This window comes from Anticarsia gemmatalis, chromosome 7 (assembly GCF_050436995.1).
Source record: "Anticarsia gemmatalis isolate Benzon Research Colony breed Stoneville strain chromosome 7, ilAntGemm2 primary, whole genome shotgun sequence".
In the NCBI taxonomy this organism is placed as follows: Eukaryota; Metazoa; Arthropoda; class Insecta; order Lepidoptera; family Erebidae; genus Anticarsia; species Anticarsia gemmatalis.
This window is the reverse complement of record NC_134751.1, coordinates 7047582-7073338: the sequence shown is the minus strand read 5'-3', so window position 1 is coordinate 7073338 and position 25757 is coordinate 7047582. Positions and strand designations below refer to the sequence as shown.

The following is a 25757-nucleotide window of genomic DNA, read 5'->3' as shown; positions in this document are numbered from 1 at the left end:
ATTTGAAACGGCTACACCACAATCGAATAGGATGTGGTTTTCAGTTTGTGACAACCAATGCTGTGTTTTGGTTATGCATAATTTAGTGGGATTAAATCTTGATTTATTTTAGTGCTGACAACTGGTTAATGGTAACCATATGGTGATTGGTGACGCAGAACTTAGGTACAGTTATTTTTTATAGAGTATGGCAACCTTAGAGTAGGTAGGTACTTAGGTAGTAACCAGATCATTGGGTGAAATTGGGTTATTCACATTACAGTTTGCTCTAATCCTATTACACCGCAAAAAATCTAATAAAAAACTGAATTACATTGAACATTAGAACCAAAAATAAAGTATAAGATAAATATGATGAATTTTATCAAAGTTAAAATGTTGAATTCCACAATGCTCTTCCCCCAACAATCAAAATTAAAGCACTCTTTTGTTCTTTAGTGTAACAGCTTGACAGATTATTTCCCGTTTACAGAGTTCGTGGTCACGAATACAGGGAGCTTAAAACGTCGGAGAAAATGTAAACAAAACGTAATGTTTGTATCGTCACGTCTTTCTGTTCAAGAGCGGGTCTTCCTACGAACTAATGTCAATAGAACACGCGTTAGTGTCCCATGTACTCGTAAATATTTTGAGACATCATATAAATAGGATTTGCTTGTAGTAAAAGAAAAAATAGTCAGTTGTTAAGGAAATTTGCAGGGCTCGCCTTAAAAAGACCGACGTATTTTTAACGTTTTTCGGGCGTCCAATATTATTCTTGATTTTCATTTTTGAGCCTTAAAATTACGCATAAGTGACCTAAACTTAATAAAGGAATGGACAAGATTAACGAACAAAAATGTAATGTTCACCTTCTGATAACAAACTAGGCACGAATGCATCAAAATGATAATCAAAATACAAACGTGTTAATTTAATTGCAATAACTAATAGCGGACAGTTAAGTAACAAAATAACAAAATGCTGATTCACCAATCTGAATGAACAACTCCTTCCGCTCCATTTCACTTTTATTTTCAAACTTCCAATCCAATGAGTCGAGCGATTGAACCTATTACGAATAACTTTACCTATCTGTTCATGTGTGAACGAGAAAAATATTCCGATTTCCTGGCTGATTATTAAACCATGAATTATTTGAGAATGTTACTGTTTATCCAAGAGTTCGTTATGAGCTTTGTTTAATGACCTTTGACTTAACACATTTCAGTTATTTTTAGAACGGACTTGAAACAACTTGTTTCTTGTTATTTACGGCACTTAGGGAGCAGTGGCTGAGTTGCTCAACTTGTAAAAAAGGCATTATTTGCTTAGAAATGCTTAGTATATCTCTACTAACATAAAACATTTACGTATTTTCGTGTATGGGCGGATTTTGTGTCAGTTTTAGCATGTTTTGTGCAACCTTAACACTAGTAATATGTAAGTAATTGTTTGCTATCTATTGTGTTCATCAAACTGCTACTTAAAATTTTGTTTTTATCAAGAAAACTAAAACAGCTCCATCCAGTTATCTAGATACTCTAGCAACATTTTTGTTACATTCTTAGTAAACCATTAATTTGTTACACGACACAAACAGACTGCATAAATCAAAACTACCTTGGTCTTTTATTAATCGCGTAGTCGAGAAACAAACACACTGTAATTGCGAACTAAGTGCATACAATGTATGAATCTTTATTTTATTGAAACAACAACATACTGGAGCTGCGAGGCTGACAGCTTGTCGGATATTTCTCGCCCATTCTTCAGCATGCATTCCGCGGCGTGTTACATTACAGTCCATTACCGTAACATTTAATGCATTGTACAAACAGGAACACATGATGTTGTTCATAGCTTTGTGAGTGCCCTATTCATCAACTAGCATTAGATACGTTTGAAATCTTCCGCAGCGGATGTTCTACGCAAGTTGTGCAGCTCATTAGATTTATAACGTGTGTAAAATTGATGAATAATTGCTTTGCAGTCAAATGCCGACAGCTTCAGTTTCATAGATTAAAGACCTCTAGTGCGTAGTTTAGCGAGTACCGTAAGCTTGGCCTTACATTGTTATCTACAGTTAACGAGTAGGTGAGACAGAGGCTTCCATTGTTCAGGTTTTATGAATTTACTACACATTATGTTGTTGATGGATAAAGTGATTGTACTAAGCTGAAGTCTATTTCATTTTGTAGCGGCCGAATACAGTCGATCATTAATTTAACGGTCGGTCGTCCCTGCGTCGGAGTTGGGACCTGGGATAAGGCTCCATACCGATATCAGAGAACAGCTCATCCTTGTAAATACTAAAGTTTTACTTACTATCGGCACAAATTTTGGCATGAAACTAAACCACGTCTCATATTCATCAGTTTCAGTGATGTTGTCGCCATTGACTACATGTAAGTGACACTTAGCTTCGCACCTCGGCCCGAATTTGCGTGTAATAAGGTGCGCGACGGCTGTCTTTAGCCCCTTTGAATATTCATGCCGCGATCGACGCACGCCTTCACTTTATTCTGTGTAAACACGCGTACGTGTCCTTTCAAGTTTGCCTTGTATTAGACAAATACGAGACGTCGTTATTCTTTTAAATATGTCATGCATAATTTTAATATACCTAATTAACTCTGAATGCTATTCTACTGTTCGTTTTCGCATCTTTTATCTGTATTCCGTAATATTTAACAAAGTTCAGTCACCTTCGATTGCTAAATAGAATTTGAGTTCTTTTTTAGAACGATATAGGCACATTAGTTGCGTAAATATTACCAGTATTCAAAGTGCAACTGCATTAGAGCATATGGTATGGTAGAATTTTTAGAAGGTTAGTTAAATTAATCTATTTCACGGATATCGATTAGACAAAACTCAACATGTTTTCGCGATAGCTACATTAATCGAACAACAACTGCCTATTACTAACCAATATCTGACAATATACAGGATTGTGTAGATCTAGATAAATTAAAACCTAGTTTTGTAAATGACAGTATCAAAATGAACAGGCCTAGTAAAATGTAATAAATGCGGCGCCTATGCGAATTCAATGAACAAAGGGTGTCTATGAATGTGTTATACCAATAATATAATCTATCAGCTTCAATTAAACCGTCTAGACACGCGAATTGATTGATATATTTACTATTTACCTCTGTACTAGGTACGTGTAATAAATCCCTACCCACAGAGGTACCTTATTTGTAATTCTAATACCACTCAAGTTCGAAACTTTACAGCATTTTGTTAATGTATTAACGTATTATTCAGATTAGTATTTGTATTTCTTAGTATGTTTGTAATACCTAAGTATTTTTTAATCAGTCTTATTAATCTTAACAAACTTTAAACTTTTTTTATAGAGATACAAGCTACTGCCTGCCACGTTATAGGCAGAAGTTTAAAATATTTAGGTTCCAAGTATAATACGTATCAGACGAAACTAAATATTTTTATTCAAGATATAAACTATAATAACTCTGGCAGCCTAATTTCATCTAATTCGTTCTGAAGATTAAACTTAAACGAGTCAAACTTAACATCTTTAACTTTTCTGTAAGTTTGACGACAGTCTATAATATCAACATCCGAGGATGCAAAACTAGCTCAAATTACTTTAATTCGCACTTAGTGCCCTGATTTACTCCTTTAATAAGCTACTAATAATAAACCGCGATTAGCAACCGGATAAAACAGGTAAACAGCGCCATCTAGCTCTACGATTGTGAATCACGAATTTATAGACTTTTCTAGAGGTTAAAATACATTCTAATCCCTTTTACGCATTTTGACCCTAATCTTTCTGATCCACATGTAAGTAATCATTTGGATCCTCAAAAAGTACCCATTTGTATTTATTTTAAATGTGCGAATTGTATGGGGATTGAAAGAAACACATTTGTAAACATTTTATACATCTATTTTTGGTGTTCACTTAATCTTAAACATCAATTCGCAAGCAATCTTACAGTCAATTAAACCTCAATATCATTACAATATTCAGTTCGACAACAAGCTTAAAATACTCTACAAAATTAATGAAAACATTTCAATGTACTTCAGACGTGACTAAGCTACATTTGTTCTAGAAATTAAGTAGTCTTTTTATATTTTTGTGCTAAATTAACAGTACATAAAGTAGGAACTCTACTTACATTGAAGGTTAAGAAATAATAGTAATAAGATAACCAAAAATATATGACACCTATTGAACAATAGACTGAAGTGATCATTAGCGGTAGGAATGGTAATGTTTTGTCTAAGCCCCATACGACATGGAGGGCGTTTTCATAAACACATAGAGCAATAAGGCCGTATAGATAAAATGACTCTGAATGCCTTAACATCGGCAGTCGGAAGACTCTTCGGCGCCTCCCGCCCTTAATTTTACCTTGCGGTTCATATAACGTCGGAATGTTAACGAACGATATAGCTACATGAGTTAACAATATAAAAATTTTAATGCATAATAAATTCTTTGGAAATAGAAGAGGGAAGAGAGAGTAATTTCCTACTGTCGTTAGAATTAAAAACTGCCTTCCATCGACGTCTCCAAGCACCGATAAAAAGCTGAAACCAATGGATTTTGATAAGTAACTTTGATTCGAATTCTTATTCACGAAAGTAGGTAAGCAACTTTTGGTATAAAAAATTAATCGATAGAATCTAATGTAAAAACTAATCACTGAAGCCGCGATAGCCTTGCCCGCGGCTAAAGGCCTTCGAAATAAATTTTAATAAAAAAAGGCTTATTAAAATGGAACTTACCTTAACGGTATCAGTATTAGCAAGATGGCTTTTTCGTGCACATGCCACCCAAACAAAAACGAACAAGTCGCACATACCACGAGACACCTGTAAAAATAGAAAACCTTGAAAAAGGCATAGTGTTTTAAGTTTTAAGCACCAAGTTAGTTGGGAATTTGTTTATTTTGTTTCCACAGCAAGCAAATCTATGGGTCAAGAACTTTTATAGATATACAATAATATACATATAATATTATTGATTTACCTTACAAAACTTAACACCCTGTATCTTCTGTCAGCACACAAATGCCACAATTTGACTAGAGCTGGCAACATTGTCACTAATGTCAGAATAAATGTAATAGTAGGTGTGATAGATGGCAACACAGCATGGTCATACTCTTGAACTAAACCCCCTGTCATGGATGCCTCTGTTTTTGCTACTGGCAAACCAAACTTGACCACTGAAATTGAAAAAATATAAAATTATTTAATTTAATGTACTTATTCTTTCCTTGGGGATATGTTACCACCATTCTCTAAGGTCCCTTAAACTTGTTTTGGTTTCATAATTCTGTAATAAACACCACAATTTTCTACGAAATATTGAGAACTTATTACTTACAAACATGTTGTAGCACTTTGTCAGCAAATGTATACAAAGCCCAAAAATTGGGTGCCCAGTAAGCATGACATAATCCTCTTTTGAATGGGAACAGTCTTGAAATCACCTGAAATATATTAGAAAAGATATACATTCATTCTTTCATTAGCCAAGCATCATGTAATCGAAAGTCCAGAAGCAAAATACATCTGTTAAGAGAGGAATTCACTAGATGTACAGTTGTACACGCACACAGGCAATTTCGTACACATGCTGGCTGGCTTTGTATCTATAGTTTCGTGCGATGTTTGCTACTATACAATGTATGCCAAACTGTCTGCATCATTCCTATCTGTCTAGTGAATTTCCCACTTTTAGGTCCTTATAATTCAGAATTTTGTTCTAAAGATATTTGATAAACAAGTTTTTCATTCTTACCTGTGGAATGTGTTGTATAAAAGGTCCAAATGAAACACCAAACACAGCAATAACTGTCATTCCAAGTTTAAAAAGATTGGTAATAGAGAATGAATACCAGGGAGTGTGTACTCCATCCACAGATGATATTGTAAAACAGTAGGCTCTTAGTAAATATACTATATAAACTGGTGCCACATACAAGAATATGTGCTTCATATTGAGCAGAACTGCAAACCAAAATGCTGCTGTGATGTTGTTACTCTGAAAAAAGAATCATGATATTTTATTATTTTCTTAACTCTGTATACTGTACTTCTCAATCTGATTAAAGTGATGGGTAAACTGTGTATGGTCAGCTACCTGCTATCCTTTTACTAACAGGGATGTATGTAAAATGTATATTCATGCTAACTACAATTTTTTTTAACTGATATGATGCAAATGATAGATATATTTAAGAGTCAAATGGTTAAAACCAATATACCCATTTATATTACTAGAATGCAATCCTAGTCATTTTTAATTACCACATTATCAAAAACATGCTTTAAAATTTGCAGTTCTGTTACTTACTCTAATGATATGTGAAGTGGAATACAATAGTATCCCATAGAGAAGTCCATTGTATTGAAAATGTATGTGGTCTATCATCAGCAGGCCTGGACTTGTGATCAATAATATAAACACCAGCAGCTTTCCATTCCCTATTAGATTTGAACAGCTGAAATAACAAAATAAAAATATTAATGATTATTTTAAATTTATATATTTAGTTTTAGTTCACAGAATAACAAGCCATGTTATTCTGTGACAGACTTTAATATTTAGGTGTTTGAATACATTGATATTATGACAGGTATTTTACAGCCTAAAAATAAATTTATTTGATTGATAATAATTATCCAATTTCAGATGATATGCAATCTTATAGGAAGGTTTTTACATAGTCCCATTTAAATTTAAAGTAAAGATTATACAAACCTTTTAACACCAGATATGTAAATAAAATCTAGTGCAATGACTGATAATCTTTGAAAAAGTACAGTCATTTCTGATTTATAGTTAAGGTTTGTTAAGTATAACATTTGAGGATCAAAATATTTGGCTATGAATGATAACACAAACTCCAGCCAGGCAAAGAAGGGAGGGTAGTCCAGTGTCCATTCTGAAGTTTCTTCATAATACCATTTGTCTAAAGTTAAATTGTGTGTTATAGCCAGCCAGTTTCTGTGCACTTCGAAGTCTGTGGAATGGCTGGAAAAAAACATAGTAAATACTTTTTTTTTATTAGCTACAGGCTACAGCAGTTATGAACTGTCTGATAATGTGTTAAAATGTATTTCAAATGTTGAATTATATATTAAAAAATCATTATAACAGGTGTGAGACAGATAATATTGATTATGGAACTACTATGTTAGTATTTGTCCCAAATTGTTTGTTATGCTTTTTCCATAAAACTAAAAAGGTTACAACTTTTTAACTTACTACAAAGGAATGAAAAGAAATTTAACTGTGGTCACTATTATAACTATTTGAGGAATCATTGTAAACAAGCCGGTGTCTTCGTTTTTGAGGAGTATTCATAAAGTTACAAGACTTTTGACACTTTTATATTACTCTGTGGAAGGCACGCTTTTAATTTTTATGGGATGTGCTGAAGTTGAATATAAAGAATATTATTTTTGTGTACATAATTGCCATGCCAATAGAGGAAATTATAAAATATCAGAAAAGCAACTTCAGACTTCGTGTTAACATGTCAATGACAGTTGTCTGACATTTGAAGTGACGTATTTGACGTTGTAAATAAAGACTTGTTTCCGGTAGTGAGTGTGACCACAGTGTGAAAAATAAAAACCCTAGTTTCACGAAAACTTAACTTATTAGTTACCTACCTTACTAAGGAAGTTCTTGTGTTTAATTATTTTATTCCATAATACAATCGGGCCTTGATTTATTTGATTAAACAAATATATATTTTATTACTTATAGATATAACGGCAGCACTTTTGGTTTCATTTAATTCAAACAGTTTGATCCGAAATCAGTACAGCGCAGCATACTGCAGCCCAATGGTTAAGATACCTGATTGGCGATTGAATAGTCGTAGCTTTCAATATTTCCAATCATACTAATTGCTCTATTGAAATGTTTTATTTACCATAAGATAGAACTACCTACTATAAAATGATTGATAATTCAACAACTAAGTAGGTACAAAGGTGTCAACCACTGGTGCAGGCCTACCAACGTTTTTAACGACTCTTCTACAATAATTTTCACGACTAGCTTCAATTCAGAGAATTTTACACCAGAGAGCTGCATTTTATCTGCGAGGCTTCAAAATGCAAAAGTATTTCTAGGTGTGCTTCAATATTTTCTTATAACTTCATCATCATAAATGAATTGAAAAATCAAATTTATGCTTCACTATTATTAAAGCGTCAGGAAGTTGCATATCTTGCATCAGGTTGCAATATTGCAATTACCCACCTATAATTTGCAAGTTCCTGCATGCTCAAGGATGCCTTAATGATTTGCAGCAATACACCCATAAAACTAAAATTAAACATAATTATAACATAAAAAATATCATATATTTTAAAGAAATAACAAATAACCAGCTATATTTAAAAATATCAGTCATCATTGCACAATCCAAATAATTCATTGAAAATTTGACTAAGTCCCAGTTCATTCATATATTTAGCTAGGTCACTCATATTTGTAGCTATTTCTTCAAAATTTGAAAACTTCTTATATGTTGACTGTTCTTCAGACTGAAATGTTTCTGTTTTCCTAATCATGATTTTCTTCCAGGTCATTGATTTGATATCTTTCCACCATTCATTACAATCAGTATGATACCCTTCTATACAGACTAGGCCAGGCTTGCCGGGCAATGAGAAACCTGTTAACTTTAACTCTCTTGCTCTTTTCACAATTTCTTCTCTTTTTCTTTTATTGTAGATGTGATGGGAGTATACCCAAAATCTGGCAAATTCATCCTCTTTACTTTGGGGCTCCTTAACTTCAACACTGTTAGATTCTTGCTGATTCACGGAATATTTGTCAATATTTTCCTGTAACCATGATATTGCAGTGTAAAGACATACTTCTCCAATATGATTTTCTCTTATGTATTCTGATAGTTCAGAATTAAGTCTTGACTCATTCTGTCTGTTAAACTGGTTGCATCTTACATAAATATCTGGTTCTTCCTTTGGGTAAGAACTCGGTAGATTGATAAACACTTCCAATTTTAGATTACTTATATGAAGGTTAAGTTTAAAATCAATGTGACTAGGAATATATTCTGTTTTGTTATCTAGAAAACTATTTACTTCATCTATTATATGTTTATCACTTAGAACAATATCCCCATGATCTGGATATATGGATTTCAACACCTCATATTCACTTAATTGCTGTGTTAAACAGTCAATTATAACATCTTTCATTGAGTCTTTCTGACTTCCAGCCATATTTAAAGGACCTTTATGGAACACCGTAAACAAATTTCTGCTGCTTATAACAAAAGCAATACCTTCCGATTTGTTCAGTCAATAAATATTAAGTTCCAGCACAAACAAACACATCCCTTGCAGTTTCAACTTTAAGAAGTAGGTATTAGGTTCTCGCACAGTTATTTGCAGACTACAGTTGCTGATAACTCTTCTCAAGGTAAAATCATCGAACAATTTTTCTATTGGCCAGAACCAACATAGGTCAGGTAGAATGCAGAACTCTGCTCCTTGCATCAAAGTTAAATTCAAAACAACTTAACTGATGACAGATAACGTAGATAAGCTATCAATGACATCATTGACATTTTTGACGTTAGAACGCGAACCCTTTCGACGTGACATTGATGAAATAATCAAAAACTGATGCTCTCAGGTGTCACCGTCACCTTAAATAAAACCTCAAAATATTCTCCAATATACCTCATGATAGGTGACTTTATTATATTTCTATTGAAAACCTGCATTTATGCGAATTTTTAGTACCTTAGTAGCCATAAAATGCCCATTTAATTAAATCAAAGATAAACGGTGTGGACGAACATTATTTACACTGTTACTTTGTAAACGCAATCGGCAACGTCTACTTAAAAGTCAAATTTGAATTTGACAACTAGTTATAAACATCGCCATCCGCTGATATTTTGCCGAAAATATTTAAAAACCACCTAACAAACCACTGAGATTTGTTGTTACTCGTGTGCTTACTCGTAAAATCTATTATCCTTATGTAGTTGCGTAGACATTAGTTATTGTAATCCCTGTAATAACATTAATATCACAATGTATCACTGCGGTATGCGGCAAGTTAGTGAGAGGCATGTTGCTTATAAAGTGGACCTGATGGTCTGGAGCAACCGCCTGGATTTATTGGCCTTAAGTAATTTTAAAGGTAAACGATCTTAAAATATGCTCTATATATATCTAACCATGAAAGTTCAGCGTAATTCAGTTACCAAGTTGAACATCTTTTGTCCATAAATTTTTTTCCTTTAAAATTAGATTGAGAATCGTTTTACATCAAATTTCGTCTATTGTTTAGGTGAAGTACAAGTTCACCGACTTCAGTGGCAGAAAGTGTGGAACTTAGCTCCTCCCAAAGAAAATGTTACAGTCAGCGCAATGGCTTGGAGACCAGATGGAAAGGTACTATGAAATCTTAGTTATATAGATAACAGTAAGAGATAATAGTGACTGTATTATTTAACTTCATACACTTTTTATACACAAGGCTAAGCTGCACTATATTACTTCAGATTAATATTTAAGTTTATAGGTACCTGGTTCCTAAAGTACTTAAAAGAGCATTAGGATTGCATAGCTTCTTGAATTTTACTAACAGGTAATCTAAGGGCACACACAGAACACGTAAACCATCTGGCATACTCTTAAATAAGTATGACCTAACATACTTGGTGCTCAGCACCAGGAATAACCTGGCTAATATAAGTCTTTCTGATTTCAGGCACTGGCAATTGGTTACAGTTCAGGAGTGGTATACATCATTGATATAGAAGACAAGGATGAGCTGGACAGGTATCAGTTAGACCCAGATCGTGACAATGAGGAATTCAAAGAGAGCCGTGGCATTTCTTGCCTATCATGGGCAGTCAGGAATAGAACCTTGGAAAGTGCTACAACAGACAATTTTTATGTATGTTTTGGTGCTATAATTGATTTTTATAATTTAACTTAGCTATTATTGTCCACTGGGCAAAGACCTCCCCAGTTTTCTTCAGTTATTCCTAGTCTGATCCAATTTATATTGAAGGCATCTAGATTACATACAAGCATTTGACCCATAGCATTCACCCACAATGAATGAAGAGACTAGCCAGCTAGACTTACAACAAATAGGATTATTCAGTTACTAAACATTGACTATAATGTACCTTTGTAATATATTATGGAAGCATGAAATATATCTATATATATCTAACTAAGTGTATAACACCTATCACTATTAATATTAGGCATATTATGGTATGTTGTTTTGTTAACTGTAAACTTATTGTTTCAGAATGATGCTTCAATATTCCTACAAGATTTACGTCTAAGTGAATACAAAAACCAGGAATCAGATGTGAACTGTAAAGAGTTCAAACACATACCACCAACAGACCAGTTAAATATGTTGATTATTGGTTATGGCCCAGGATACATCTACATGAATATGTTTGGACGATATTCTTTCGGGACTATAATTCTTTCTCAGATAACTAAAGATGAGTTCGGAGTATATAAGATATTAGATATCTGTATGTCCGATGACTTTAGCATGATGCAAGTTATGTACATAGATTGCTTGACCAATGATCTTTACACAATACTCCTGAATACAAGCGTTTTGTCCGCATATGCTGAGGAAATCTATGCGGTGGCACAGAAACAGGATGAAATTGCCAAATTGACATCACACTTGAATCTCACAATGACGTCAATTACTGAAGCATGGGAACATATTTTACTAGAAATGGACACTAAAATGGCGAACTATGCAGCTGCGGTGCACGAGGAAGGAGTTTCTGCTGATTTATTAGAATTATTAATGTTAGGTTTGTATCTTGTTTACAAATTATATCAGTAGGGCTTCCAATGTGTTCCTAATGATATATTTCAAAGTCATTCCTAATAAAAATACAATAAACAGCAGTATACTATGTTCATTTCAGGAACACCATCAGATGAACTAGAACTGTTTTTGCTCCAAAAGTTGACTGTCAATGATCTAAAGAAATTTGGCAACTCTATTGAAATGAGTTATTCAACAATCCAGAAGTTGGTCTTGAAGCAATTAAATATTGTTGGACAAAGTCTCATTTATTATTTGTCTGAACTAAGAGGATTAGTCAGAATTACAGATAGATATAAGGTAAGCTAGATTTATTGAGTATTTGTTAATGGATATGGGGCATAAGTGTTAAGCATACTATAATTAACCTGTAGGAAAAGATATTAATCTCAAACACATTGCTTTTTCAGGTAATTGGTATTAAAGAAGAGGAAGTGACAGAATCGATAAGAGCTGCCTGTGCATTTCTGAACAAATGCCTTGAATTACAACAAGTCATAGATACATCAATGAGAAACTACAAAGCATTCTTCAGGTGGCTCTTTGTAGTTATAGTCAGGTCTATAGGAGAACAAACACCAAGCGAGATAGTGAAGATAACGCAACAAGAACTGGGCCATATTGCAGAGTTCTTATATAACTTTGATAATGTACAAGCACAAGGAGAGAGCAGCAGTAGCAGTGAGCAATCACCTGACAAACCTGTCAAGTTTAACCTAGAAAGACTAGGTCAATATTTACAAGATCAAGACCTAAAAATCCTGCCTGATGATGACGATAATCCATGGCACAAATTCCTTCACGATAATTGTTGTTTTCTCAAAGGCTCGGACACCGTTTTCTCATTATTCGAATTCAAGAAGTACTCTCTTGTTCAACAGAAAAAACATTTGCTGAATACCATTGTGGATTTGTTTGATGTGGAGAAGAAGGAAACTTGGAAGTATATATCTTTACTATACAACATTAAATGCTATGAAGATCCATGTAATGGGAAGCTTGTTGAAAATATTCGAATTTGTCAAACCTATCATGAACCAGAGAATAGATTTTTGGTAGCATTCAAAAACACTGCAAATGAACAGGAAGGAATACATTTTATGTCTGTCAATATTAAAGAGAAAGCGTGTTCCGTGAATGCAATGAAATACTACTTCTCATCATGTTTACTAGCTGATAGGAAAAATACACATGAGAATTTACGAATAATGGATTTACAATTCTATTCTCCTGAATATTTGTCTGTGTTAACACAACATCCCCAAAACGAAGAAAATTCAATATTTATACAAGTTCCGATAAAAGTAGCAATTGAGAACTCTATTGAAAGTTGTATAAAGTCAAAATTGTTTGTGTTTAATGAGAAAATAGTGAAAAAGGATATGTCACCGTTATTGGAGCCGGGGGTACATAAAGTGTTAGATAAGATGGAAGGTTTGATCATAGCAGTGTCTGGGGGTCGTAAAGTGGCCGTTGTATTGGCGCAGAGTCGTAGAAAAGTGCGAGTTTTCGAGATGGAAGTGGAAGGTGAGGATGAAGAAGATGAGACCTTAGATACTACACCTCAGTCTCTCAATGTAACAGATCAATCAACTTCCGACAAACTCAATGCCACGCCTACAAGTATAACTTTTTAACAAATGTCCTTTGCCATACTATCAATGGTATGCATTTTAGCTCTTCTGAAGCTAAGCAAAGTTCTTTCGTCATATCTTGTAAAAGATAGTAACTAAAGCTACCAATATGATAAAACAGTAAAATGGCGTGTACTGGACATTTAAAATATTTATAAAATAATCAATGAGGAATATATAATAAGGAACAGTAATGAACACAAAAAATATTGTGTTTGTAGGCGCTAATCTCCGAACTACTGGACAGATTTGGATTTTTTTCTGCTGTATAGCTATTAAGTCTAGGCAACATATAGGCTACAATTTATTTAAAACAGTAGGAGTAATATGAGTGAAGCTGAATCCACGCGGACGAAGTCACGGGTGGGTGCTAGTATTAGCTAATATTATTAAATTCCCCCAAATCAGTGATAATCAGCTCTGTAAGAAAAAATGTTGCAATTGTATGCAATAAATATAAACTTATATAAAAACGCTTTTATTTAACTATACCTTACTATACATTACATAATATTACAAAATGAGAACTTTCTTACACTTATTCTGATACTTCCTATAAAATCTAGAATAACATTGATTAGATTATCACAAAAAGTCATTAATGAAATATCTAGGTTTATATTAGACTTGCTTGTGGTGATTTAATTTGAATGTTTTCAAATACCGAATTGAAGTCTGTGTCTAAGCCTTGATTGTCTATGCCGTATAGGAGGTGTTCTGATGATGGGTTCCTGCTGGGCCCTGGTACTGGTGTTGGTTGGTTTATAGTTGTAGTTGTGCGGTTATATATCTCCTCACCACCATCGTCGTCTTCCTCTACTTCATCCACTGAAAGCATGAAAGATAACATTACTGTTTTGGCACAATACATAATTAGCTAGTAGTACAACACTGTAATTTTTTCACACACACATAAAATCACGCCTTTTTCCCATAGGGATAGGAACCAAAGAATGATTATTAGGAAATTATTGATTTTTATTCTCCATTCTCCAAAAACTAAATATAGGCCCTTATAGCTGTGTAATATACTTTCCCCAGATTTCCCTAGTCCTTATCTAATGCTTAAGTTCAGAAATCACAACAAATTACCTGGCACAACTGCCCTGCCATCATATTTCTTCCAGTCCTTCCTCATATTGTAATACAGGACAGCACAGCCAATGATCACAATGATGGACACTACAATAGCCACCAGTTTCACTGCATCCATGGGAGAGAATGATGAGCCACTGACAATCATGTCCACTTGACCCACTGTGTACCCCACACCATTGAGCTTCTTTGATACACAATGGTAAAAACCAGACTCCTTGGGTGACACATTCTGAAAGAAAACAAAAAGAATTATAATTGTAATTGGAGAAATGCAAAGAATCCTTAATGATAATGAATGAAGTTGCAAATCTATAAACAGAATCTATTATTAAACACATTATTTGAGTGTCAGTGACTTTGTTTGACCTTGACAATTTTACTATTTATACTTACATGTATTTGGAGTTTACCAGAGAGTACTTCATATTTGTACTTCTGTGGATCATGAGTATTGCCAGGCCCAATCACATCTGTTCCATTGAAAAGCCAAAACATAAAATTATGGTCTAAATCATTGCTTTGACAATTTAAAACAGCCGTACTTCCTGCAGGCACTTGTTTCACCATCATGCTCTTAATTTCCGGAACATTTTCACCCATTTTGAACAAATTTCTTCAGTTACCTTTGATGGTAGTGTTATATCATCAAAGATTCCGCAAGTACTAATGATTTGACATGTGCAAACATACTCAGTCTCAATGAATGTGTGCCAAGTTTAAAATTATCTACAACACCTCACTTGTCACATGTTTCTCCTTCAGTTCACGTTATTATTGTGTAGTTTAGAGAGTCCTTTTGGGTGTAGGTTATATGTTTATTTTTAATATCTAATACTGCCACTGGAATGCTTAATTAAATGCATGAATACTTCTACACAAAGCACAGGCAACAACATCCATATAGGAGTCATTACTACGTATATTGGTAACGTTAATCTAGTACTGTTGTACTCTAATTTAATGCAAATGATAATTTGTGCTGCCATTTTTAATCCAATAGCTGCTATGTACCACACATTTTTGTTAATAGTGCCTCTAAATCTTTCTATTCCATTTCTACAGTGGGATACCATGTGAAATAGCACGTATATTAATAAAATGCTATCATAAACCCACATAGGTATGAAAACAATGAACCAATTCCAATGGGTTCTCGACTCTAATCGGAGGCATAGTAGAATAAGGAAGACCAAGAATATGAACCACGTGAAAAGGGCTCGATGTAAAATAGCCATTCTGCTCCTATATTCGCAATTTATTTAAACTCTATTAATAGATTTGCGTTGAACTGCACTCCCAATAATTCATCACTTTTCGACAAAAATACACAACCACTTGACATTGACAGATGACAGTGACATTGATGACATAATTATAATAAAAAAACGAGCAGATATAAAATACCTTCTAAACTCGACTAAAATAAGGGCTCTCATGTACATATGTTAAATCAAATATGGAGGCAGATGCCATCCTTTGCTAAAGTATAAAGATATAATTATTATTTACCTAGGCATGTAATTCATTTACAGCGGCAATCAAACACCAAAGCCCCTACATGGTAATTAATAAAAAAAAGTACACGACTTCGATTAAATCCGGTTTTACTCTAAAAATGGAAATAGCCACAACACTATATATAAAAAAACAAAATGTCAATTTCAATTTGTGATAATTGTCAATAAATTTTGCACATTTGTGTTGCGGTTTTCTAATGCGAAATTAGAAATAAATAAGACAAAATACTTACTACTACATGATACAATTTCAAGAATATCTTGTTTAGATAAAATAGGAAGATAGTCAAGGCTAATATTGAAATGGCATCACCTTTAGAACAGTTCGTAAACAATGTCCGAACCTTGTCGGCATCAGGCAAGTATTGTATGGTTTTGGTTCACTGTATTTCATTTAAATGATATTACTGACGTTAATTAATAACTTTAAATGCTTCAGGTTCATTTCGTGAGCTATGTGAAATCATTAGTAAGTCGGATGAAGTGTTACAACGCAACAGTGCCCACCTGAACACAGTTCTTGAGACTCTTGATATTCAGCAGCATTCTCTTGGAGTCCTAGCCGTACTTGTCGCTAAATTCTCCTTACCTGCGGTATGTACTGCTTCTTATTATGTGTACATTCCATCTCAACTTAATATTGAATGACCCATTAGTGTTTTCTCTTGAAATAAGATGATTTCCCTCAGTTTTAAGTTTTACATTGTTAGTTACCCTCTATTATTGGTTAATTCGTTGATGGTTAACCAAGTCAAATTCAAGTAAAAATTTTCATAATAATGAATTTATATCATAAATGAAAATTTTGACTTTCCTTCTATGTCTAAAGTTATAATCACTGACACAAGGTACACAGACATTTGTTCTTCACAAATAATTATTTCATTTTTGAATAATGTCCCCATCAAGCAAGATGGCAGTAAAAGTAATGTGAAATCTTTTCTATATTTACAGGGTACACCAGATGTTGATAGATCTACTATGTACCAGCAGGTTCATGATTTTATAACTAATTGTAATGGAGAACAAGTGAGATTTTCACCTGAATTATGTATGTTGTCAACTTCATTTTTATCTTGTTATAATGCAAATTATTATCTGCATGCTTAAATATATATTGAAAGCCATTTTTTCTTAACTCAATCAACAGTTTGAAAGCCTTTGCAATTGATACTGTGATAGAAAACACAAGAAAAAAATTAAACAATTCATCTGCTTAATTACTTACCAGGATGCAGTGATTGTATTTGACAACACTGTTTAGATGTAAGCTTAAACAAAATTTTATTTAAATATTTTTATTTCAGATGCAGAATTATGTCACCACCTAACTAGCCACCTCACAGAAGTGAAACAGCCAATCAGAGGAATTGAAATACTCAAGAAAGCAATTAGAAAGATACAACTGTTTGACTCTCAACTAACATCTATACATGCAGATCTGTGCCAACTCTGCTTACTCTCTAAATGTATGAAACCTGCTATGGAATTCTTGGATACAGATGTTACAGGAATTGGAGCTGAGGTATAATTTTTAGCCCCTATCATTTTTATTGAAATGACAATCTGAATGTATTAAATACCCTTATTTAAAAAAAGCACAGGAGACTGTTACATATTCAAGAAATCACATTTTATTCTAAACATAATTTATATGCATCCATTAGGAACTAAACATCCCTTAATAGAGGGTGCTGGAGTTTTATTTGAGAGAAGTAGTTGGTCCTTAGACTAATCTATACTAATCTATACTAATATTAGAAAGCTGAAGAGTTTGTTTGTTTGAACGCGCTAATCTCAGGAACTACTGGTTCAATTTGAAAAATTATTTCAGTGTTAGATAGTCCATTTATTGAGGAAGGCTATAGGCTGTATATCATCACGCTACTACCAATAGGAGCAGAGTACCAGTGAAAAATGTTACAAAAACAGGGAAAATTTTGACCAATTCTCTCTTATGTGACGCAAGCGAAGTTGCGCGGGTCAGCTAGTACATGATAAAAAAATATCTTTCACACAAAGAGAGTCACCTTTTTTATTTATGCCACTGCATTTGCGATTGCAGCTAACAAATTGATTTTCTGTTACAGCTAGGAGGCAACAATGATTCAAAACATTTTCTCCTGTACTACTATTATGGAGGAATGATCTACACAGCAATGAAGAACTATGATAGAGCTCTGTATTTCTTTGAAGTGGTTGTTACTGTCCCTGCCATGGTTGTGTCTCATATTATGTTAGAAGCTTACAAGAAATACATTTTGGTGTCATTTATTCTACATGGAAAGGTATGAGCTGTTTTGTGAAACTAAAACATTTTTGATGACCTGTAATTTGAAACTAGGTATTATGTCATTGCACAAGATTTTATATTAATGTTTCATATTTTTATCTGTTCTGTTTGCCTTGTTTTTAAATCATTTTGTTTTAACTTTTTCAATGAGTCACACCAGCACATCAAAATATGACTATTAAACATACTGCATTTAATTTGTGTACTTATGCTGATAATAATAGTTTTTGTTTTATCAAAATCGGTTCAAAATTACCGAAGTTACAGCGTTATAAAGTTTCACTGCTTTTTTAAATTTGCGTTCCTTCGCGCGCTATGCGCTGACGTCACGTCGCGACAGACACGCTAGTTCGACTGCGGGTGATGCGGAGTTTTGATTTGAAAAGTGATTTGCATTTAATATTTAAAGAGTCTGTGTATGTGTATGTGTTATAAATTTAATCGTCGTGTTTTTTTGTAAAATAAGCCTCCACTAAGATATCCTCGATCTCGATCGCCACGCACACAATCATCAACTAGACCCAGGTAAAGAAAGTTGAACTCGTATACTACTAATAATATTTTTGTGTGTAGTTAACAATAAAATTGAAAGTTTGTTACAACTGGCATTACAAATAATGAGTGTTACGTACCTACCAAGTGTAAATTTGGAAAACATAGTTTTAAAATAATATTATTAAAAAAAATATTGTCACCCCTGCCTCTGGCTTTAGTCAGGTTGATGGCTATCATATGAACGCATGAATCTACTCTGTAGGTAGTCTTATATGATTGGGTGTGTAATGAGAACTTTTAATTACACTAACATTTTAATTTTGATATTATTAGATTTAATAAACATGGGTTCTCTTTTCAAAACAAAAAACCAACGCCAACTCAACCGCCGCGCACGGCTCGCCGCCGCCTGTGAGGTCATTGAACTGCTCATTAAATAGTATCAACTGTTTAGTAGAAATTCATTGCTAGGTAGGTATGAACATGATATGACATCTTGATCTTGAGGAAGTGTTCAAAAGGCAGGCAGGCTTGACAGTATCTGAACCGGGCTTTAAGTTTTAGAGTAGGTGTCTTTTGCAAAAATATAAAACAGTTTACATGGTACAGAAAACGTTTTTCACTGGAGTTAGTACACATAGGAACAATACAATATTTTCTAACCATTTTGGTTGTCCACTATAAGCAAAACAAATTATTTAAAGTGAAACCGCGAGAGCGCAACGAGCCTATGTAGGTATCGGCAAGTACTGACGAAATAGCAGTGTCGCGAGATGACGTCACACGTCCGTGCGGCCGCTTCGCCGGAGTTTGGCGCGAAGGCCATACTTTGACGTTTAATATCTCGGTCATTATTGAAGATACGAAAAAAATAAGAACAGATTTTTTATCCTTGAAGTACCTAGTTTTTAAATATGTTCATAACAAAAATCATTGGTGTGACTCATTATATTTTTTTAGTTCAGTGAGTTAACAATAACTTTTAATTTTTCAGATTCTACCAATGCCTAAGTACACGTCCCAAGTAGTGTGTCGTTTTCTAAAACCACTGTCATTAGCGTATCACGAACTGGGCAACTCCCAACACGCTGCCATAAAGAATCGGGAGACATTTGTAAGAGACAAAAATATGGGATTAGTTAATCAGGTATGTTTCACAAAGGTTTTTTATTAATACCTGTGCAATACTGTGGAGTGCAAACTGTGCAAAGTATTAAAGACTATTGGATTAGTATTACTAGATTATCAATTTTAGTCATGATCAATTTTACAACTTTTTGTGCAATATCAGCAAACTATTATTATTAATTTCTGCTATGCTGAATTGTGGTTAACCGCAACGTCGGCTGCATACTATGTAGAAAAATCTGCTGCACACGACTACGTCACTGTGCGCTCTCCCATAGTGAAGTAGGCTCGACTAATACACGCGTCCGACGTCAGCATCGACTTTCACCTCATAACTACGCTAAAATACATCTTGTTTTTTCTTTCTACAGGTTCTAAGCTCAATGTATAAAAAGAACATTCAAAGACTGACCAAGACGTTCTTGACGCTGTCCTTGAGCGATGTCGCGGCGAGAGTCCAACTGGCGGGACCAGCGCAGGCTGAAAGTTACATACTCAATATGGTATGTCAGAATTTAGAACAAAATAGCTGACCCGTGCAACTTCGCTTGCGTCGCATAAGAGAGAAAGGGTCAAGATTTTCCCCGTTTTTGTTACATTTTTCATTGCTACTCTGCTCCTATTGGTCGTAGCGTGACTATCCAACACTGAAAGATTTTTTAAAATCGGATCAGTAGTTCCTGAGATTAGCGCGTTCAAACAAACAAACAAACTCTTCAGCTTTATAATATTATATTAGTATAGATATAGATTAGTTAAGTATTTATACTAGGTAGATAAGACTTAGTAAAGCACTGAGGATGGGTTAAAACCTGAGTCACCATTGTCATACAGTTTTTCAATATATTTTTGTTTACATTATAGTAGTCAAAAATGTATAATGATACTGTAAGCATGACACATCAGAATTTGTTCTGATGTTATTAATCAATAAATCTTGATTCTCCTGACCGATTATTTATTTTCTGTATCTTTACATGTATTACAGATTGAAGAAGGCGAAATTTATGCAATGATCAATCAGAAGGATGGCATGGTGGTGTTCCTTGACAGTCCCGAGAAATACGCGTCACCCGAGACTTTGTGCGTGCTAGAACAACAAATGGCAGCTTGCACTAAACTGCACCAGTATATTCAGGAAATGGATGAACAAATTCAAGTCAATCCTCAGGTAAACCTAATATAATATTAACAAATCTATTTTGGCTGCAAGATGATGAGATTAATAGATGACCTTTCTCTTAAAACTTCGCTTGCGGTAATCTTTTCTCGTTATCTATTCTCACTCATTTTATCAAAATAAGTTCAGCGACTTGGTGTCACAAACGTTCGCAACTAAAAATACAGCATTTTATATGCGAAAACGATTTAATTTTTTGCTAGCACACTATTGAGGGATAGGGAGGATGTTTGACACCTCTGCTTGTGGTATACTTACATATATGTTTCGGTATCTTTGTCTACAAAATTATTTTTCTTTTACAGTATGTCAAGAAATCTGTAGGTAGCCATGACGAAGATATGCCAGCTACTAGCCAGAATTCGAAGACTACCTATTCTATGTAACAATCAATTTACTCTTAATTAATTAATACATGTACAATGTTATAAACGCTAATAGATATGTAATTAAACACAGTAATGTAGTTTCACTACCAATATTTTATTCCCATATGATTAACAGCATAATAAAATCCATAATGCAACAATAATGTAAAAAAAAACACAGGAATGGTACAAGGTAAATTACATAGCTGCAACCAACACTTTCCAGTAATTACTAATATGTTTGCAAAATGTCTTGCTACACTGCAGTTATGCAAAACCTGATGTTTCAATTGAGCATATGTAAAATAACAAACCAGAATAGGGTTGTTGACTGGACAAGAACCCTTTTTTGTATGGAAGTACGACACAATGACCTCACAAGCTTTATTTTTGAGGCTTCAAGTTAGTTCCTAATATTATGTTTCAGTTTGTAAAAGACTTAATTAAAAAAAATTATATCACAATCTTTAGTATTAGCATTTTGGAGGAACCTTTTACGAGTTTGGTAATTTTTCATTAACCCAGTCAACTACCCTACTATTCTTACTATTCAGGTAATTCTTCATTCCCATAGATAAAAAAACTAATTTATAAAGCTTCATGAATGGCCTCTGTGAATGCAGTCATACTCTCTAAAGGAGTTTGTGGAGTGATTCCATGACCCAAATTGCAAATGTATCTGTGTTTGCCGAACTTCTGTGCCATTTCTGTAGTTAACTTCCTTACCTCTTCCTGTGGAAAAAATAAATAATTCAAAATGAATGACATAGTTTGATTATGAAATATTTTGAAATATTCAACAACTTAACAGAGAGTCTTGTAAGCAAGTTTTGTGACTAGATTTGAAATTGAGATTTTAGAACGTAAGTAACAGTAGGCCTATGCAGCTGACAGTGGCCTGTTTGATACAGCAAATTCATTATGGAAATACGTAGAATTCTTAATTATAATCTAGATAAACCATGCATGCTATTTCTATCTACTAAGTTGTCGGACTATAGCATAAATTTCAGTCCATTGAACTTTAGGTATGAGTATGTTTGAAAGGAATACTTACTGGTGATTTATACAAGTCTTGTGGATCAAGATTTCCCTGCAATGTGATGTTATCACCAACAATCTTTCTCGCTTCTACTGGGTCTACAGTCCAGTCTAGACCTATTGTTTCGTATCCTAGCCCAGCTTGGACATCCAAAGAACCTCCTCCACCCTTGGCAAAAACTGTCTGTAATATAAAAAAATCCACAAAAGTTATAGGCACAAATTGATAGTTGCTTTGTCATGAATGCAAGTGTTTAATATTCACTACTGATGTTAAATTAACATGTGACAGTAGAAAAAATTTAAATGCATAGTGGTAAATAGTAAATGGTTTTCACACTAATCACGAATACTAACACCCCTAAAAGAGTAAAGTGTACTATTTTTTAAGTAAGGCAATCTTTACCGTCAAACATTTTTTTTCTTACCATAGGAACTTGCTCTAAAGACTTCTCTTCAAGTGACTTCTTAACTCCACTCCTAATATCCTTCAGGTATGGAGCAGAAAACTCCATAAACTGGTCTCTAGTCAGATGATCAGCACTGGATTCAAAAACTTGCAGTAACTGTGCACCACTTTCCACCTACAAAGTTGAAACAGTTGAACAAATAATATCACTTTAAATATAACCTTGAGTTTTTTATACCTATCATTATTGAATTACAAGTTAGAATCAACTCTTATCTTTTAGGTCACACCACAAATAAGAATACAGTCATAAATATTGATAATAAGATTTCTATGTTTTTTAATCAAGTTTTTTATAGTCAGCTCAAATATGAATGCTATGACAATCTTGGGAATAATTGCCACTGAAAATCTGCACTATCTAGCAATCTATGTTTATTTGAAAGCTGTTTCTTTAATTAGGTATTTGTTAGGGGAAATTCATGTGTTAAATACTGTAAAATAAAAAATATTGTTCAAATAAATTGTCAGTGGTTCATCAGAAAATTTAAAAATAGAATACCATATTAACTTTTTAATGCATAGTGCATTCCTTACCTGCATCACTAAATAGTCAATAATAACATTAGTAAGTATTCTTAGTAACTTGTGGACATCCTTAGGGTGGTTCTGTAGCCACTCCTTAGTTTTAGACATAGTTGGACTGCCTCCACCTTCAATCATGTACCCCATTAATGTGAACTGTAAATAAAATGATAATTTTTATTATTTAACACCAAGAAACTAAATCATATACCTAATCACTCAACTGTAATCCATACTAATATTATAAATGCGAAAGTAACTCTGTCTGTCTGTCTGCTACTCAATCACGCCTAAACTACTGAACCAATTTGCATGAAATTTGGTATGGAGATATTTTGATACCCGAGAAAGGACATAGGCTATATATCATCACGCTACGACCAAAAGGAGCAGAGTACCAGTAATTAATGATACAAAAACGGGGAAAAAATTCACCCATTCTCTCTTATTGGACGCAAGCGAAGTTGCGCGGGTCAGCTAGTTAAATAATAAGTTATAAAACTAATCAAGTAGTGTTTTAATCTTTGCTGTGTACAATAATATTATTAAATTATTTTGTATGTAAATTAACTATGAAAATTATATTATTATATTCAGCTACTATGTTATATATTATAATATACTTACAGGTGCACCAGTAAAGCCTATCAAAGGGACTTTTCCCTCAATTTTGTGCCTTGTCAATGTAATAGCTTTGCCAACATACAATAGTCTTGAAACAGCACCCTCTTCTTGCAACTGATCAATTTCTGATGGGCTTTGAAGGGGACTTGGGAATACTGGGCCCTAAAATACAGAACACTGTGAAGATAGCACTTAAATTGCAAATTCAGCTTACCAAAAGACTAAAGCAGAAAATTAGTTTTTAATATTTAGTGAAAATATACTAACCTTTCCAGGGTGCATTTCCACAGTCATACCCAAAGCTTGGGGAATGACCAAAATATCACTGAAAATAATAGAAGCATCCAAGTGTGGATATCTTCTCAAAGGCTGTAAAGTAACTTCGCATGCCAACTCGGGCGTCCTGCACACAGTGAAAAAGTCATGTTTTGCTCTAACTGCTTGAAATTCCGGCAAATACCTGCCGGCTTGCCGCATCACCCAAACAGGGACTTTGTCAACTTCTTTACCAAGTGCAGCACGAAGTAACCTATCATTTTTCAGTTCCGGAAAATTCTGTAATTACAATTCATGATGAGCTACGTATTTTTCATGAAAACGTATTACGAAATAATGTTGCAAAACATACCTTTGCGGTGTATTCCATTTTAATTGGCAAAGTATTTAACGCGAAAATGAATAAGAATAAGACACTCTTTTTAAAACTTAAACGTAATCTTCTCGAAATAATATCGACTTTATTTGGTACTTCTATCATAGAAAGCAGTTTTACAATAAAAATAATGAGTTTATTCGAATTCGAAATGACAACTGACAATTGAAATTTGACATTTAGGTACTTGATAATTATGTCATTTTGACAATTTAATAGTGACGTGCGGTTTAGCAATAGGTACGTTCTAAAACAGAGAGAACCTTTGGGAAATCAAACGATAGCATTTTTTTATGTTTTGCTTTATTAAATAGTCAATATTAAATCTATCTTTTTTTATTATTTCATATTAGCGTATAATGATTATGAATAGCAAAAATTACCGTCACAAAAATGATATGGCGGTATTTAATTTACTTTTAAAATTACAGATGGCGTTTGGACCTACGGTACATTTGGAAAATACTAATGAGTCACACCAGCACATCAAAATATGACTATTAAACATACTGCATTTAATTTGTGTACTTATGCTGATAATAATAGTTTTTGTTTTATCAAAATCGGATCAAAATTACCGAAGTTACAGCGTTATAAAGTTTCACTGCTTTTTTAAATTTGCGTTGCTTCGCGCGCTATGCGCTGACGTCACGACGCAACAGACACGCTTGTTCGACTGCGGGTGATGCGGAGTTTTGATTTGAAAAGTGATTTGCATTTAATATTTAAAGAGTCTGAGTATGTGTATGTGTTATAAATTTAATCATCGTGTTTTTTGTAAAATAAGATATCCTCGATCTCGATCGCCACGCACACAATCATCAACTAGACCCAGGTAAAGAAAGTTGAACTCGTATACTACTAATAATATTTTTGTGT

General features: G+C 33.8%; 7 protein-coding genes across 7 annotated transcripts; 2 read left to right on the top strand and 5 right to left on the bottom strand.

Annotated features, from left to right (window-relative positions):
• Nucleotides 1–3888: 3888 nt before the first annotated feature.
• Nucleotides 3889–7528, bottom strand: xit (ALG6/ALG8 family glucosyltransferase xit). Its single transcript, XM_076116297.1, has 8 exons — nucleotides 7244–7528; nucleotides 6737–7009; nucleotides 6329–6476; nucleotides 5774–6016; nucleotides 5357–5462; nucleotides 4997–5195; nucleotides 4753–4839; nucleotides 3889–4554 (listed from the first exon to the last, which is right to left on the bottom strand). Exons 1-8 carry the CDS (start codon nucleotides 7300–7302, stop codon nucleotides 4077–4079), a joined length of 1593 nt encoding a protein of 530 aa, XP_075972412.1. The 5' UTR covers nucleotides 7303–7528; the 3' UTR covers nucleotides 3889–4076.
• Nucleotides 7529–8339: 811 nt separating this feature from the next.
• LOC142974137 (RWD domain-containing protein 2B) lies at nucleotides 8340–9605 on the bottom strand. Its single transcript, XM_076116296.1, has one exon. The coding sequence runs from the start codon at nucleotides 9241–9243 to the stop codon at nucleotides 8398–8400; it is 846 nt and encodes a 281-aa protein (XP_075972411.1). The 5' UTR covers nucleotides 9244–9605; the 3' UTR covers nucleotides 8340–8397.
• A 266-nt stretch (nucleotides 9606–9871) lies between these two features.
• On the top strand, nucleotides 9872–13908 carry APC4 (anaphase-promoting complex subunit 4). Its single transcript, XM_076116764.1, has 6 exons — nucleotides 9872–10174; nucleotides 10325–10428; nucleotides 10748–10936; nucleotides 11303–11837; nucleotides 11955–12154; nucleotides 12265–13908. Exons 1-6 carry the CDS (start codon nucleotides 10066–10068, stop codon nucleotides 13489–13491), a joined length of 2364 nt encoding a protein of 787 aa, XP_075972879.1. The 5' UTR covers nucleotides 9872–10065; the 3' UTR covers nucleotides 13492–13908.
• A 37-nt stretch (nucleotides 13909–13945) lies between these two features.
• Nucleotides 13946–15329, bottom strand: LOC142974443 (uncharacterized). The gene is made up of 3 exons (XM_076116768.1): nucleotides 14980–15329; nucleotides 14581–14815; nucleotides 13946–14316 (listed from the first exon to the last, which is right to left on the bottom strand). Exons 1-3 carry the CDS (start codon nucleotides 15184–15186, stop codon nucleotides 14105–14107), a joined length of 654 nt encoding a protein of 217 aa, XP_075972883.1. The 5' UTR covers nucleotides 15187–15329; the 3' UTR covers nucleotides 13946–14104.
• A 72-nt stretch (nucleotides 15330–15401) lies between these two features.
• Nucleotides 15402–15961, bottom strand: LOC142974444 (transmembrane protein 60). Its single transcript, XM_076116769.1, has one exon. The coding sequence runs from the start codon at nucleotides 15819–15821 to the stop codon at nucleotides 15408–15410; it is 414 nt and encodes a 137-aa protein (XP_075972884.1). The 5' UTR covers nucleotides 15822–15961; the 3' UTR covers nucleotides 15402–15407.
• Nucleotides 15962–16233: 272 nt separating this feature from the next.
• CSN3 (COP9 signalosome subunit 3) lies at nucleotides 16234–21657 on the top strand. The gene is made up of 9 exons (XM_076116765.1): nucleotides 16234–16461; nucleotides 16543–16697; nucleotides 17058–17154; nucleotides 17411–17628; nucleotides 18194–18391; nucleotides 19886–20038; nucleotides 20391–20522; nucleotides 21008–21190; nucleotides 21505–21657. Exons 1-9 carry the CDS (start codon nucleotides 16407–16409, stop codon nucleotides 21583–21585), a joined length of 1272 nt encoding a protein of 423 aa, XP_075972880.1. The 5' UTR covers nucleotides 16234–16406; the 3' UTR covers nucleotides 21586–21657.
• A 4-nt stretch (nucleotides 21658–21661) lies between these two features.
• On the bottom strand, nucleotides 21662–25055 carry Urod (uroporphyrinogen decarboxylase). The gene is made up of 7 exons (XM_076116767.1): nucleotides 24855–25055; nucleotides 24494–24781; nucleotides 24230–24388; nucleotides 23615–23758; nucleotides 23037–23192; nucleotides 22625–22792; nucleotides 21662–22299 (listed from the first exon to the last, which is right to left on the bottom strand). The coding sequence occupies exons 1-7, from the start codon at nucleotides 24981–24983 to the stop codon at nucleotides 22156–22158; spliced, it is 1188 nt and encodes a 395-aa protein (XP_075972882.1). The 5' UTR covers nucleotides 24984–25055; the 3' UTR covers nucleotides 21662–22155.
• Nucleotides 25056–25757: the final 702 nt, after the last annotated feature.